Raw genomic sequence first — 16844 nt, 5'->3', positions numbered from 1 at the left:
GTTTTGTCTTAATTGATTTTATTCTGTTTATTTATTGCTTGTCATTTTTAATGCTTTTCTTTGCCTCAGTAAAGCAGTTTGAATTGCCTTTGGGTTTGAAATGTGCTATAGGCCTAAATTGTTGTGTAGACACACCAGACACACATAGAAAAAACAAAAAACTGCATTATGTGTTCATTTTTTTTATTTCCTCAAAAACCTTAACCATAAGTTACACTGCACCAGGCTGTTAGATAGATGACTAAGATGCTAGTCAACCAGGTCACTGGAATATGTTATTACGCCATAACCAGTTGTTGCAGAGACTGACTGTGACAGGCTGGAGCTGTAATTATCATTACATGGGAGGCTGCTATCATTGGCTTTGTGGCTGTGCTCTGGTCATGATTCACATTCATTTACAATGGGTGTAGTACTAGCTACATGCTGGGGTTGTGTTTATGCTGGTGATGGACTGGTGAAGCCTTATGAAGCTTTGGGACTTTCTTTCCATTTGTGCCAGCGCAAGAGTCAAAGCTTTGCGTTGTCAAAACATGTAGAGCAACATCTAGGCAATTACTCCATTGTGGGACAAATAAAGGTTTCTTATCTTATCTAGTGGTTTGTAAAGTTACCAGCCTTTTAAGACTAGGGAGAAAGCATTGGCCTCTTTGATTTTAACCGTTTTTGGCTCATATGGCAATAAAAGGCCAAGAAGCCTGTGTGCTATTATAAAATTCTATGACTATATGTGTTAATTTGCCATATATTACAGTATTGTAAATAATAAAGCCTAGTTATACAATAATTTACCAGAGAGATATAAATGCTCCTCATCAGTGGCACTGTGAGCCCATGTGCTTTATTGATATTCATAAAACATTTCATATAGGTTACCATGCTAATGTGTTTGAAAAAAAATGATATTAATAAAACTAGATAATAGTAAATACACACACACATACACACTGTATAGAAGCACTTGTGTTTCTGTGCATTTGTGGTGTATTGGCGACACATTGGTCATAGGGCAGGTTTAAATCCTGTACTTTTGAAAAAAGCAATAAATGATGTAATGTGTCACATCATTAGCTTAAGCTACTTTCTGGGGCTGGAGGGATGCATGATCCTCCCTAAATCTGTTCATCTAGTTCTGCACTGCTTGGGAGAGAGAAGCTGGAAGATGAACACAATGTCCTTCCCGAAAACTGATGCTAAGATTTCAAGAATATAGGTTTTATAACGCAGAGAAACTTCATATGGATATGGATAATTGTTGAACGGTGCAATTTCAACGAGCGGGCTAGTGGTTAGCGCCGTTGCCTCACAGCAAGGAGGTTCCTGGTTCGAAACCCGACAGACACGGACCTTTCTGTGTGGAGTTTGCATGTTCTCCCTGTGCTTGCGTGGGTTTACTCCAGGTACTCCGGTTTCTCCCACAGTCCAAAAACATGTATATCAGGTTGAAGGGTGACTCTAAATTGCCCATAGGAGTGAGTGTGAGTGTGTGAGGTTGTTTGTCTCTATGAGGCCCTGTGATGGACTGGTGACCTGTCCAGGGTGGACCCCTGCCTTTCACCCAAAGAGAGCTGGGATAGGCTCCAGCAGATCCCCGTGAGCCTAAATAAGAAAAAGCGGGTATAGATAACGGATGGATGGATGGATGTTGGAATTTACGAGGAGCTCTGAATGCAGCATCTGACAGACAGGCAAGCGCACGCGCGTTATTTTGACTTTAAAATCATCTCGTGCAAACTGTAGCGACTTTACACGTCTAAGCAACAAATTCACAGTTAGCGTTAACTGTCATCTGTTACCTGCCATCTCTCCACCTGGCAGCTACACTCACATATCAGCCGCTCCATTCTTGTATGTCGTGTAAGTAGATGTGTGTGTAAAACCCTAGCCTTAGTTATAACGTTAACTAGTTTGCAGCGGGTGATTTAGCGACCAACGTTAGCTTATTCACTAGCTAACGTTAATTTAATGAAACTAACTAGCGTTAGCTACGTTTTAAAGGTGGTGTTGGCACTATGTTTGCTAGTTAGCCCCAATACAGTCGTGGTTTAAATAATATTCAGTGTTGAATATTGACTAACTGAATTGGTGTTCAGTTCAGTTTTTAACCCTCAGTGAGTCTGCGCTGACTTTAGGAAAAAAGACAGAAACATCTCCACAGTAAGTGTCAGGTCAAACACCGACTGTAACCTGCTCACTGCGGATTGTCCTCTGCTGGGATTGTCTCTGTTTCCCCCTGCCGTCCATGGTGTGAATTGCATTTCATTGGCTCACTCATACCTGCCAAGTTGTTTGTTAGTTTTGTTATGCTTTTCTTCGCTAATGTTACTGCTGCCATGCGCCAGCATTCATATTTTCCATATCCATCAGCCCAGAGTGTTTGATTCTGACGACATTAAGACAAAGGAGGTTGTCAGACAGTTCCTGCACTGAAACATCACTGTAGTCATTGTAAATCACACAGTGCATTGCACTGATCTTACATTAATCATTTCTTATTTTCACTACACTCAGTTATAAGCTAGCACCAACTGCAAATCACCAAAACCATCAGGCAAGAATATCTAGTGTTTATCATGATAGTCAAGATTATTTCACAGAGCCTATTGTATTAACACGGCACAATTATCATGAACCATATTAGCCAGCAGTAATTGTGCAAGTGGCACCTTTATACATTAATGCAACAGTACAATGTTTTGCATGCTTGCAGGATCATAACATTAAAATGAAAGAAGCAACACCTGTGGCAGCAAAATTGAGTCCAACAGCATTAAACAAGAGGGCAGTGAACAACAACAAAGGCCCTAGTCAAACAACAAACCAAGAGGTAAGAACAGATAGCCAGTAGCCTTGTAGTTTTTGGGAAAAGATATTAAAACATGTTTAATGTTTCAAGGCCCTTTGCTGCATATATTATGCGCGCCTGCATTCCACAGTCCTTTTCTAGAATTGTTTTTTTGAAAAAACAAAATGAAATTGAAACTGTTTATTGTTAGTGTTGGTGCTGGAAATACTTTTACATACTTTTTTACTGCTTTTGTATTCTTGAGATTTTATATAGCTATGCTGATCATCCTCAACATTAGACTCACCTTCCTAATATCGTGTAGTCCATGATTTAAGTTTTTCAGCACTTCTGTTACAGTAGCTCTTCTGTGAGATCAGACCAGACAGATGGGCCTTCTTCCCCATGTGCATTAATGAGCCTTTGGGTGCCCATAAGCCTGAGCCACTATCAGTCAGTACTAACCACAGAGGCCAGGAACACCCCACAACACCTGCTGTTTTGGAGATACTCTGACCCAATCTGGCCTTGATCTAAATTGCTCAGTTTCTGATGTTGATCAGTGCTGAATAGATTTTTTTATTGCATAAATGCTTCAGTGCCTTTACCTTTTTTGGATTAGATGGAGCGCATGCCTGAAAGTCAAGAAAAATCGCCACCAATAAAGAAAAAAACTCCCTCTAAACGATCTACTTTGGAGTCAGCAGGTTTATTCGAGGAAGCGACTACAGGTATATGTAATGTGATACTGCTACATACACAAATGATTGTATTAGAGAATTCCACTTCAGCTTACAGGGGTGTGCTTTTAGGTTGTGTTCACGTATATTTTCTTCATCATTGCCACCATTGTGCATCAGGACAAATAAGAGAACTGCAAACAAACTGCTTTCACTATTAAAATATGCGCAAGCACATAACACCCACATAAGTTGCTTGAAAGGTGTGAGGCAGGAACAGGATTTGTGTCAAACTTGCTTGTCTTGTAAACAGTCTGTCAAAAGATGTGGCCTCGTTCCAGAGCCTAATTTTTTAATAGCTCACATACATAGAACATTGAAAAAAATGTTTATATCATGAATATTTATTTTGCAATAAAGTGAGTATTGCCATCTTCCTCTTGATGATTTCCTTCCAGTTACAGCTGCAAGCAGAGAGGTCAGCATGCTGTTATCAAAATTTGCTGAGGTGTTAAGGTAAGGTCACACCTCTCAACTAGAGTTCAGTTTTGTTAGTTCTGTACCTGCATGATTTAGTCTTTGTGCATAAAAACAGGAAAAATATGCTCCTAGAATTGAAGAGCTTTGGGATTTTCCTCTGAGAATGGCAATAATGAAACTTTGAGAAACATAAGGAAAATGTGTACATTTGGCGTTGAAGTGCTGGCTAATCAGGACACATCAAGTAAAAAAGGAGGAAAAGTGCATACTAACAACTGCTGCAGTCTTTTTTTAATTTGAAATTCTGTTCTTTTAGAGTGCTACTTTTGATACTGTGGACCACACCATTTTGATCAACTGCTATACTTTTATAATTACACTACTTTATTGTCTGTGTTTCTGATTTGTTTCAGTGAGAGAGCTGCAGCAGATACCTCCCAGATGAAAGAGCTGGAGGGAATTCTGACAGAAGCTCGAAACCTTGAGTCGTACCTAAAAGAGAAGAAAAAACATTTGAGGCAAACATTGGCTGTAATTTCTAATAAACTGCAGGGTTAAACATAGACTCTTACCTGTGATGAAATCTGATCTGCCTTAGTAGTTTACTTTTGTGAAGACCATTGTTTGCGTGCCATACATATGTCTTTTGCTGTTCATATTACTTATTCATGCAATGGAAAGCTTCACACAATGTGCTGTTACTTTAACTTGAAAATGAACTAATGTACTGTTATGAATTTATCAAAGTTTAAGCTTAGGTAAACACTGATTTGAACAGGATTTTATTTATTTTGTTCTAATCTCAAAACAAATGGCCACAATTTCACTTTTGATTCTTCATACTACACTTACATTTTGTGATACAGATGCTATTACCTTTTTTTTTTAAAAAGAAATGAAACGAAAAGAAATTTCATTATTCGCTAATGCATGTACTGTTTATAACATATTAAAGTGCCTGTCAAGCAAAAACAATTTCTGTAGGTTGTATTTGTCATTATTGGTCTCATATGCCAAATAAAGAAAGAAAAGGGAACTATAAAAGAAATGAAATTGCACTGATCCAGATCCATGAATAAAGAAAAATCATTTTAGAGAAAGCTTTGTTACATGTTCCTGTTTATTTTCATTAGTCATTAAGTCATCACTGATTAAATTTGTACCAACATGTGGGTCCTGTTTTAAAGCAATGCATATCAGTTTCTGCTTGCAAACTAGGATGCCATAAAAAAAAAAATGCTGCACTTGAAATTAACTATAACATTTTCTGTTAGTTGCAGGCACTGTGTGTATACATTAGCAGGAATACATATGAGAATAACATTTTTATTTTTTTTTTTAAATTTTGCTCCAGGGTCCTGATGTTTTAGTCAACCAGCGCATGTATCTTAAAATGTACTTTCATAAAAAAATGTTTCCAACAGTGCAACATCAATATAACAGCTACCATAAGGAAAAACTATTCTTTTATTTATTTTTGCTAACATATGCACGAAGCTATATATTTATACCAGTGTTGTGATCTCTCCATTAAGAATAAGACAAATCGTTAAAAACAGTATTTACATGTGTGTGTAGCTAATGCTATGACTTCAATCTAGCCACGTGAAGTCAGGGAGCATTTATCGTTTATTACATCCCTGCACTTCTATGCTGTGGCATTGAATGTCCCGTGGAAACCATAGGGGATGTTGACAGGCACCACTGCTCTGCCCAGCTCCTCAAATGTCTTGGCATCTAAAACCAGGAGGAATGTACTCTTGTCCTTTAAACAGTAAAAACAGACAAATAATTTCCTTAGTGTTTTCAGAGCTCCAGAAGTGAACAGTATGCACATCAATTGAAAGTTTACATAAAACGTCATATATTTAATGCTTCTGTAAAGCGGAGATGTACCCATTAATTTTGATTTAGCACAGCGACCCCAATTCCCACCATTTCCTGCCACAGTTAAAAAACAGCTGCGATTGCATGATTGTATTGAGCCAGCATTTAACTGCGAGGAAATTTGGGGGCAACTTGGAACCTCTAACAAAGTCTTGAGCTAGACCTAGTGTGTCTTCACAGCATGAATTTCCTTTTCCTTTCCTTGTCCATATTTGATTGTTGGAATTTTCTGTTAGTGCTAGTAATAATTTTATACAGTTCTGACTGTGTATGTTAATGTCTTCCTTTCACACTTGAGGGTAATATTTTTAAGATTATCAACCTGACTGACCTTGTTTGGAGTGATGACTACAGACAAAATGACCCCATCGTCCTCCTCTGTGGCATTAGGGGAGGGTACAAAGACTGGTTCTGAGGGATACAGACCAGGCTGTTCCCACACCTATGAGAAAACGGTAACATTTTACTTTGCTTTTACAAATATTGATATATATATATATATTGATGATATAAAACATACGACTCACAGGTATTACTAAAAGACTTTTTTGCCCTTCTGTAACAGCTGGAAACATAGGTATGGGACTCACCTTCATGTGTTTTCCATGGAGGTCCATCTTAATGAGCGTGTCTCCTACGAGATGTCTGAAGCCGCAGCCGTAGAAGTAGCGGTAGGGGCGTGTGTTGTACTGACCATAGTTAATTTGAGGGAATTCTAGACCCCCATACTGAAGAAGATCTGCTCCGTAGAGGTCCTCATGTGTACAGAACACCTGCACAGAGGATAAGGCCACATGGATAATGAGACTGGCAGACTGGGAGCACTGGCAGTTACAGTACAATATCTCACTTCCATTGGTCAAATTGTAAATGTTAAGGCTTGGTTGATTTGGTAACACAAGTTTTCTTAGGCTGCTTCAAAATAAACCCACCCCATATTTCACTGGCAAAGCAGCTGAATTTTCTGTTTGTGTCAGCAATAACCCTTTACAGCTCTGACAGTCTTATTATCTTTATTTCACTTTTGTGGGTCATATTTGAAAGATTATCAACCATCCTCTATTTTCTACTCAAGACAGATTTACATGGAGACAATGTAGCCTTCATACCCTGTTCGTGGCTGTTCTTATAGCAGTGGCTGTGCTGTTGGGCCAGTTGTTCAAGTTCTGGTGATATGGCGTGAGCTGGTTCACATTGAGAGGCAGTACGAAACGGCATGGGAACACTCTGCATAAGTTGTTATATACCTGATGAGGAAATAAGAAATGTTTTCAGCAAATCAAGTCTTCTCAGCTGAATCAAAATCAACTTAAGCATTCCTTTTAATTTTTAGTATACCTACTGAATGTCCAGAAAGGTTATAAGAAGCATAGAGGTTCAATTTGTCGAGAAGTGGCCTTTAATTGACCTGATTACCTCATCGAGAGCTTCTCCAGACTTGCGCAGGTTCTGAACTTTGTAGTTATTGATTGCCAGACCATCATCTGAAGCACATATATCAATTATCAAGAAGCCATTCTCCTCATATGCGTTAATCTGGTGTAAGGTTGACAACGGCTTGGCAAGATACTTGACAGAGCTTATCTGAAACACCAAATTGAACAGCGAAATTAAGGAAACCAATATTTCTTTTATTATAGGCATTACAAACCTGGTGAATGTACAGCATTTTGGAGAACTCCTGCTCGATGTTAGAGCCTTACCTCCCCTGTCTGCTTTCGAATCAGGTGGAAGGTAGTGTTGAGTTTTGGGTCCCATGAAAAGCAGTCACTGATGCTTTTCCCTGTGAGCCTGCTTGTCACGATTTTTAACAGATCGATCTTGAAGGGCTGCTCAATGAATACCACGTAGTTCTCAGACATTGCTATGGTGCAGTGAGATGATCATATTAGTTTTTAATTCTAAAGGTGAATGGATGATTAAGTTGTAGTTGAAGTATAGGACATATTTAAAAGGAAAGCAGGGATGTATTGATCCAGCTTTTTCTCCCTATACTGACAGTATCTGACATCAATACTTGCAATACCAGAGCTCTCTATTTTCCCATAGATCTCATTGGGATCATTTTACAGCTAAAACAATTGGTCATGTCATAGATTCGTACTACATAACTGTTTTGATGACTGATCAACATTTTTAGAAATTTAAAATAGTGAATAGTGAAAATGCTTCAATTTTGCAGATTCCACCTCCACAGATGGGATGATTTGCTGCTTCTCATTCACATATAGTAAATTGAGTGTCTGTTGGCTTTTGGTCAGAGTGCAATCCAATACATTTAAAGATGTCCTACATGACCTATAAGATGCTCCTATAAAGAATCAAAGATCAAAAGCTAAAGTATAAAGGGTGAAAGTATGCAGTGCCACAGCTGTTACTCACCAAAGCTGTGGTAATAGGAGGGTTTGGCCTTGTCTGCTGAAGGGATAGAACACAGCACTATAGCTCCATCCAGGGTTTCCTCTGCTGTGTTCTTGGTTGGAGGCACTCTGATGATGTTGTAGTACGCTCCTGTGAGAACTGATATGCTTAGTTTCTTGGTCATCAGACACGTGGGGAGCAGTATTGCTGTTCCGCACCTTAGTTTCAAACTATACAGGTCCCCATGGCACTAATGTGAACAAACTGATTTGATGTTTTTAAAATACATTTTAAAATACCTTTACTGGTGTAGGAATTTCCCATGTTGTATGTTGTTCCATCAGGTTCAGTGTGAGGGTGAGCGGTGGCTGCATTCACAGCAATGAATTTGCTCCAGTCCACCTGAAAGGAAACAAATATGTAAAGAAAGATCCTGACTTTGTGAGTATGGAAAAATGCAACCTTTAGGGAGCGATAGTGCCCTGCAACCCTGCTGTGAATTATTATTTGTGCTCTTGTGTAAAGCACCTGTTAATAAAAGACACCGAACCTGCAGAATTATTATCTACAGCTACATTAAACATCATGTTACCTTTTTGGTTGTCTCTAGTGTTTCAGGATCCACCTTGTGCATGACACTAGACTCCGTGCTGACATAATAATCACCTTTGTAGGTTACAAAGCTCACATTGGCGTTATCAGTGGACTCTTGAGGGGAGGAAGAACATGCATTAACGGCACAGTTTCTATTGACTCATTACACATTGTATCTTATTAACTGCATTAAAACAATAATAATACTCACTTGGTAATTCAAATCTTGACAGAAAGCGCTGGAAGAAGTTTTTACATGGGTCTGGCATGGTGACAGTCCCAAACTCAGACACTGCGATGCGACTGTGCTCTTTGTTAGCTTGGTAACTGTCACTGGACAGGAAGCGACTTCTGTAAGTCACCTGACCGTTAGATATTTTGAACTGGTGCAGGAGAGCCATACCATCAAACCAGTGGTTGAACCTGATAAGAATGGGGGAACAGGAGATAGGAGCCAGCTTTGTGATGTAGTGGCTGCAGTAGAGGGTTTTATTTACATAGCACATCACAAATCACAATTTCACAACAGCTACATCATACGACACCCCCCTATCCTTACACACTTGATTCAGATAAGAAAAATTTAAGCTCTACCCGCACCAAAAAAAAAAAAAAACAAAAAGGTTTAACAAAAATCAACACTTTGCACTCACTTCTGGTTTCCAATCTCAAACTTCCCAGGTCCGTTTCTCAAGAAGCACCCATTGATCCATTCCGGGATTCTCCCAATGATAGTAGTGTTAATGGGCTCAGGGCAGTCCTCCACTGAGCTCACAATCTTCTCAATGCAAGGCAGACCATGCAGATCTGTGCAATAGTTAATGTTCTTGGATTTTCTGAGTGCTATAGGAAAAAGTTAGCACATTTTACATCAATACAATAATTGCATTTTAGATACAAAATAAAACATGTTATTATTAATTTAAAAATATTTAATAGGAAGCTAAATTGTGCACAATTAGTAGTTGGAAATCCTTACCTGAGAAATTCTTCTGATGATGTGTCATGGTATTCATGGGTGTAGCTTTGTGTCTTAAGCTTGTAGCACTGTCACACCTCTTCACACTTCTCCTGTGTTGCTGCTGCCTGTCCAAAACTGGTACTTGGCACACTTTATACTGCCTTACTGGGTGTGACTCCCCCTAGAAATAAACATGTTGGCAAGCAAACAGTGATTTCGTGCTTATGTAAGCTTTCATTTAACAGAAGTGCTTCATAATCTCAAAATAATACAAGTGGTAAATTAATCACAGGGATATTGACTTTACTGACTGGTAAAAATCACCATGTAATTGAACTTGTGATGAGTGCATATAGGGCAACTGGCTACAAAGACCCAGATTCATAATGGATCACCAGACTCAGCCGATTTGACTGTTGTCCTAAAATTGAATTAGCATTATCGGGGTACATCAGTCCTATTCATATAGCTAAGTAGGAGCCTATTATGCCTACTGCCTACTGGAAGTAATGAGAGTCAGTGCCGATAAGCATTAAGAACTAACATAAATGTACATTTTTTTTGTTTTATTGCCTAAACCTAACCAAGACGTTTTAATGCCTAAATATAACCGAGTAGTTGTCCTGCTTAAACTTAAGGAAGTAACTTGCAATGTAGTATGTAATGACAACAATGAAGATCTGTAGGATGAAACCAGCCTACTGAGCCTTCCAGTAGGTTTCAGTAGGTGGGTAGGGACCTACAGGGTCCTACTGGGTCCCCAAATGAGCTATTGAATAGCATGACAACATTCCAAATGGGTGCCATAACCTGCTGAAACAGAAATCTGGTTTGAGTGGCCCTAGGATGACAGGCCTGTATCAAAGACCAAAAATGAGAGCAAAATGCTGGAGAAACAAAAAGATGCTCAGGGGGCAGTGGCTCGCTATGGATTCTCTTAATTGCACTTCCCCAGGATGCAGCTGCCATCAGGCAGGGTGGTGAAAGAATGCAGTCCTTGGCAAAATGACAAAGGCAAAATAGATACAGGTCTACAGTTATTGAAACGATGAGGGTTATCTGCTTTAAATAGGGGAAGGACCTTGGCTCCCTTTAAGTCGTCTGGTTGAACTCCTGTGTTTAAACACAAGGAAAAAAAATGTGAGCCAGTGGCTTCAGTATTGACTCTTTTGTTTCACAAGAAAGGCAGAAATACAATCATGCTCATCTGAAGATGGCTTTAACTGATCGAATATTTCACTTATTTCTTTAATATCAGTGGGGCTGAAAAGAAGAAATCTGAGGAAAGCTAGAATTGATATATGCCAATGGATCTCCGTTAGAGGCCGACATATTTCTTACCCAGTTTAAACCAAAATGAACAAAAACAATAATAATAATAATAATAATTGAATTTCTGAGCTATAACAAATGAATTTTCATCATCAACAAATACTGGAGTTTGTGTTGTATCTTTGTAATAACTAATTTATTACTTTCCATATAGTTTTAATGTCATTTGATTATTTTTTCAAAAAAGAGAAAATCCATTTTGCATATCCAATAGAATGGATAGTTATTTTTTGGGTGTGGAATTAGCTAAATATCTTCTATACAGTTTGCTTTGTCAAAATTTTTACCAAGTCAGCTGTAAACCATGGTTTCTTGACTTAATAGAATGGCAAACTGGAAAACCTTTATTAAAATGAGTTTCAATAATCTGCATTAAAATGATATATGCATTACCAGCATTACTTTATGAACATACCTTGTCTTAGAAAGTACCACTTATCTTAAGTTAATAAATTCATGAGTCAAATCAAATCATTTTATCCATCTATCCATCCATTCATCCATCCATCCATCCATCCATCTGCTTCCCCTTATCCGGGGTCGGGTCGCAGGGGCAGTAGCTTAAGCAGGGACGCCTAGACTTCCTTTTCCTTGGACACTTCCTTTAGTTCTTCCGGGGGGACACAGAGGGGTTCCCAGGCCAGCCATGAGATATAGTCCTTACAGCTTTCCCAGGGCCTCCTTGTGGTGGGACATGCCCATAACATGCCTTTTTAGAATATTTATATTAAAGTCACCTAAGATATAACAGAGTTCATCCTCAGAATTTACTAAGTCAAGAGTTGTTTCAATAAAATCTTTAATGCAAGAATCAGGTGGTATGACACCAACAATAAAATTTTTACCCCCGGAGGCACCAGCAAGCTCAACAAACAGATTTGATCTCAACTTTGTCTGACTTTAACATTAGATCATTTCTTAATTTAAATTCATAATTATTATGAATAAAAAGAGACACACCACCTTACCATCAGATTATTTCTTATATAATGGCAGGAGTGATAAGCCATATCTCTGATAAAGCAATGACAGTAAAAGTCTGTTTAAATGATGATAAAAATGCATAAATTCATCATAGTTTTTAGACCTATGTAAAGATGAAAACTTGAAAATGCATTGGAAGGCATATAATCAAATAATTCATTAAAGTGACACTATAAAATTTCCAAATGTTAGAAGCATTAAATGCAGAGTGAAGGTCGTTTTGGAAGGTGACCTCCATGTCAACACGTACCCCAGGCCTTTCAGAAGGGCGGCTCCTCAGGTGAGCAGGAAGTTGAGGTCGTTCTGTGAGGTGACCCCTTAGGCAGCCAGGTAATCGAGGTCGCTCCAAATGGCGACGTTTCAGGCGAGCACAAACCCGGTGCCATTCGTGAGGCTGGCCAGTGCTCGGGCAGGGTTGACAGTGACAAGGGCTTGATTGGCTGAGCTGGAAAAAGCTTTGGCTGAACAGGCTGGACTAACTGGGCTGGAGAAAGCTGTAATTGGACAGCAGGCGCTGGCTGGGCAGAAAGCGCTCAGTGACCTTGCTGTCTTTGTCAAGGCTTGACTGCTGGCTGAGGCTGGAGAGCTGGCTGAGAAGCTGCTAGCTGTGTCTGGGCTACTGAGGCAATGAGTGGAGTGTAGTGGTGCAACTCCATGATAACTCCTTAAACTTGAAAGCCCCAAACTTAGCTACAGGTTCTGCATCAGCAAGGGTAGTTGCTGACATAACTGCTCAATACAGGTCCATGCAGCAATGCCATGGTCAGGGTAACTCTTGATTTAATGACTCCACTACCACCCAAAACACCTCTTAACTCCTAAACTCTTGCTGATGGGCCCATTAATGGCTGGTTCATTATGACACAAAATTTAAACTAAGATGAGGACCCAAAAGTGGGCAAACACAAGAGCTGTGACAAGGCACTCTGGTGATGGGGACTTCATTTGTCAAACATGGGAAAACAACATGCAGGACACAGACACATGGACAGACGCAGCATAAAACACTGACCAGGAATACGTGCAGAGAACCAATTAAAACAAAAGTACCATGTCCATAGTGTCCACAATGTATCCAGGAAACAAGGCACAAAATAATCCAGGAGCCGACTGAAAACACTCACGACAAAACACAAAATGAACCAGCAAATGAAAACAAAAGAACTGGGGTTTAAATAAGAAGAGAGCAGGGGATAACCAGATGCAGGTGAAACTGACCAACCAACTTCCAAAACTTACTCAAGTACCTCAATTTACATAATGTATAGAAAAAACTGTGATTTGGCCCAGTTTCTGGTCTTGTAGCTCTAATAGCCTGTAACTAATGTTGCCCTACTTGAACAGTTATTATATAAATCATTTAGGAAATTCCCAAAAAGGAGCAACAGGAGCATAACTAAAGAATTTACAGTCTCAAAGCTGTGTTCAATAACGTTCTAAATTGATTTATTTTTGATTACATAAGGAGGAAATGTAGATGTGTCAATCCAAGTACCAGCTCCCCTCCTTTGAAGCAAAGGAAGAACTACTCTGTTGTACTGTTTTATGTAATAATGTGTTATCATTAAAGCTGAGTTATTTCTGAATATCTAGCGATTTGATCATTTCTGCATGTGGTGTTAAATTAAGAAAGAAACAAAGACTAGCTTTGTGAAATGAACACTGATGGGAATATTCAGTCAAAACAGAGCTGAAACCACAGCACTAACACAAACAACCAGCTTGTTTGTTAATGATAACCTGGAATCCATATTGCTGCTCAGAATTGTCATAGAGGATATGCAGTGACCACAGGTTGTTCACACATACATTTATTTAAAAAATTTAATTATTTTTTGTAGGTATTTGGCAGTTGGTGTTCTCCTTGCAGCCACTTCCTGGTTCAGACTTTATATATATATGTACCCCCATGTATTATATATACATACATATATATGTGTATATATATATATATATATATATATATTTCTTATATATATATATATATATTTGATGATGATGGATGGTATAGGAAAGGTTTGTAATTCCATCTCCTAGCCTTTAGTTTAGCACCAGCTGAGCATCCACTTCTTCAGCTCAGCTGGAATAGGGTGATGTACTCCAGATTTGCTCGGTTGTAGTAAGAGTAGTAATCTCTTGTGTAGATTCCTCTCTCTACAGTAACATCCTGACTCCAGATGAAAATAGAAAATCATAGACTCAGACTCATCAGACTCAGCTGCACTATCTATGGTGTCAAGGGAAGCCACAACACCTCTTGTTGATTATTGTCATTTTGGGGGACATAAAATGTCTCAAACCAACAGTAACTTTTGTGCCCACTTTAAGGAAGCAAACCCAGCAGTGACATGACTTTGAGGTATGGTGATGTCTTTACAAATCTATGCAAGGCAAGTTTATTTGTTTAGTACAATTCATACACAGAGTAATTCAAAGTGCTTTACAGAAATAAAAGACAAGTCAAAAATACATAGGCAAGAATTAAAATTAAAAACAGTTAAATCTAGATTTTAAATAGAATAAAAAATTAACTTCAAATTAGATTAAAAGAGAATTAATCCAGATCAAACACTTTCAGCTGTTGTATGCAGAGCTAAAAAGAAAAGTTTTTAGCTTGGACATAAACATTGTCAGAGTTGAGACTTGTCTAACATGTTCATGTTGATTTATGTCCTGTCTAACACCTTTTCAACGTTCATACATTTTGTTTTGTTTTGTTTTTGTTTTTAATCTCTGGTTTTGGAATCCTGAAGAAAATAGCTGAAATTACAGATACTGTAATCAGATTTGACTCAGTGTATAGTAGAAATCCTTACCTCCAGTAAGCGACATGACAAAAATAAAACAGAACAAACTAAACAAATAAACTTTTTTTGTGGTGTGTATTGGTGTGTAAAACCATCTCAGAACCTTTCTTTGCTATGTCTCTCACTCAGAATGACTATATAAGCATATCATGTGCAGAAAAAAGTGACAGCACAGAGGGGCATGGTCCTGTGTAGCTTATAGTTCTGTAGTTCAGATCTGGTTTAACGAGAACTTCTACCTGTCAGGTATGTTGCCTAATATGAAAACCCAGAAGCTTCTGTTGAATATTGTTTATAGGTAAATGTTTACAAATCACACAATATAAAAGAAGATGGTCATCCATAAAAGACACTGCGTTTGGTCTCTTTCTCAGCTCGTTTTGGCCCTCTGGTCCCATGCGGTTCCTGTAGGTCAGAACAAACAACAAAAGAGAGGAGAAGAACACTCAAACGTGAAAACACAATTCTTAACCATATTTCCAACTACAAGATCATTTAAAATAGGCTTTTATGTTTTTTTAAAAAAAGATGTGAGAGTGAAACAGTCATATCAGCTCAAAATAGGATGTTTTTAGAATTTGCAGAAAATGAAACAGTAGCATTTTCATTTACAAAAATGTGAAAATCCGTTCGAATATTTTCACTTCCGTGTAATATGTCATACAAAGTGGGTGTCCGTGGCGTCATCATATTGGGCCCTACCCCCGCTAGGACTTGGTATGTGAGACAGTTTTCTCGCAGAGTCAGTGTGGAACAGAGGTGCATGCAGGTTTGGCTGCAGGTAATGTAAATCTCATTAACATTTCATTGCAGACTTTGATGAAGGCAGCCTAACAAATGCGGATTATTGCTTTCTGTACCTTTAGTTTGAAGTCTTTGCATTATTGTAGCCTCGGTGTGAAAGCGATCGTGAACGTGCTCACGAATACGCAACAATGCGGCGTGTAGTTTATTGTCTTTAGGCTTTTCTTTCTGTCGTCTTTACGTAAATGTTTATGTGAACGTGTGTAATCAGTTACAGCCGATTTGTTTTGACGACCGACAACCATTCCCCCTGGGACCGTCTGACCAAATGTAGAAATAAGAAACGATCATTCTTGTATATAGGCTGTAGAGTGGAAATCACATACTATAAAGACTGTTGAAAAATGTTTTTAAAATGTTGGAAATATGATTTATGTCTAGTATTATGGGTCTATTACACAGTAAAATCCATTATACTGGATTATTATATTAAATGTGCAACAGTTGTTTTTTTTTTTTGTTTGTTTGTTTTTTTTAAACCCAAGTTATGTTTCCTTTTTCTTTTACTTTTTTTTTCCAACAGTTCTGGAGTGGTGACGTGTTTTGTATTTGACCTCTCGCTCTTCTGGTTTGTATTATTTTCCTAATGTGTTTAATGTGACAGTTTATTTATTTATTTTTTGTTGTAGTTGTTGCTACTGTCCTATGTGGCTGTGTAAAGCGGAAACTTGAATTTAGGATAGGTGCGTACTGTACAACAGGTAACCATAATGAGCTTTGGGAGAGCGCATGAAAGTGACGCCCATTGTTAAAACATCAAATAGAGATAAAGACACTGCTGACTAGTGAAAGGGAAAAACTGTCTGAGTGAAGGTGCTGCGACAAGAACCGGTTTGTACTCACTGGAATCCTGGACTCCATCCAGTGACTATATGCTGCAGTGAATACATGCTGTATTTTACAACCAACAAAAGATTTGCTTTTTTTTTTCTCTTTTTTGTAGGTCTACCTGATGGCTACCATTGAGTTCTCCCCTGTTAGATTTTATGGCGCATGTAGTGATGCCTTCTACTTTGACAGTAAAACTGATTTCATGCTTTGTTTCTCAATAGATAAATTAGTACTATTATTGCATATACAGTAGTAATATTGAAATAATAAATAAAAGAAATAATATTGTTTTTATTACAATTTGAATGCATTTTGAATGGTGGTATATAAATCTCATC

General features: G+C 38.3%; 1 protein-coding gene across 1 annotated transcript; it reads right to left on the bottom strand.

The window, feature by feature from the left end:
* Positions 1 to 5445: 5445 nt before the first annotated feature.
* Positions 5446 to 9855, bottom strand: LOC113122679 (beta,beta-carotene 9',10'-oxygenase). Its single transcript, XM_026294178.1, has 12 exons — positions 9767 to 9855; positions 9441 to 9630; positions 8999 to 9210; positions 8786 to 8901; positions 8493 to 8595; positions 8215 to 8343; positions 7536 to 7696; positions 7249 to 7416; positions 6942 to 7079; positions 6423 to 6605; positions 6164 to 6274; positions 5446 to 5710 (listed from the first exon to the last, which is right to left on the bottom strand). The coding sequence occupies exons 1-12, from the start codon at positions 9801 to 9803 to the stop codon at positions 5594 to 5596; spliced, it is 1665 nt and encodes a 554-aa protein (XP_026149963.1). The 5' UTR covers positions 9804 to 9855; the 3' UTR covers positions 5446 to 5593.
* Between the last annotated feature and the right edge of the window lie 6989 nt (positions 9856 to 16844).

This window comes from Mastacembelus armatus, chromosome 13, assembly GCF_900324485.2.
Source record: "Mastacembelus armatus chromosome 13, fMasArm1.2, whole genome shotgun sequence".
Taxonomy (NCBI): domain Eukaryota; kingdom Metazoa; phylum Chordata; class Actinopteri; order Synbranchiformes; family Mastacembelidae; genus Mastacembelus; species Mastacembelus armatus.
Note: the sequence above shows the minus strand (reverse complement) of the source record. Positions and strands in the feature narration are given on the sequence as shown.

Coding starts and splice junctions, on each gene's coding strand:
- LOC113122679 (XM_026294178.1), bottom strand. CDS start 9,803: ATGAATACCATGACACATCATCAGAAGAATTTCTCAG. Junction 8,902..8,998: donor GTCAAGATTTGAATTACCAA/GTGAGTATTATT, acceptor CCTCCCCTCAAG/AGTCCACTGATAACGCCAAT. Junction 7,417..7,535: donor TTCGAAAGCAGACAGGGGAG/GTAAGGCTCTAA, acceptor TTGGTGTTTCAG/ATAAGCTCTGTCAAGTATCT.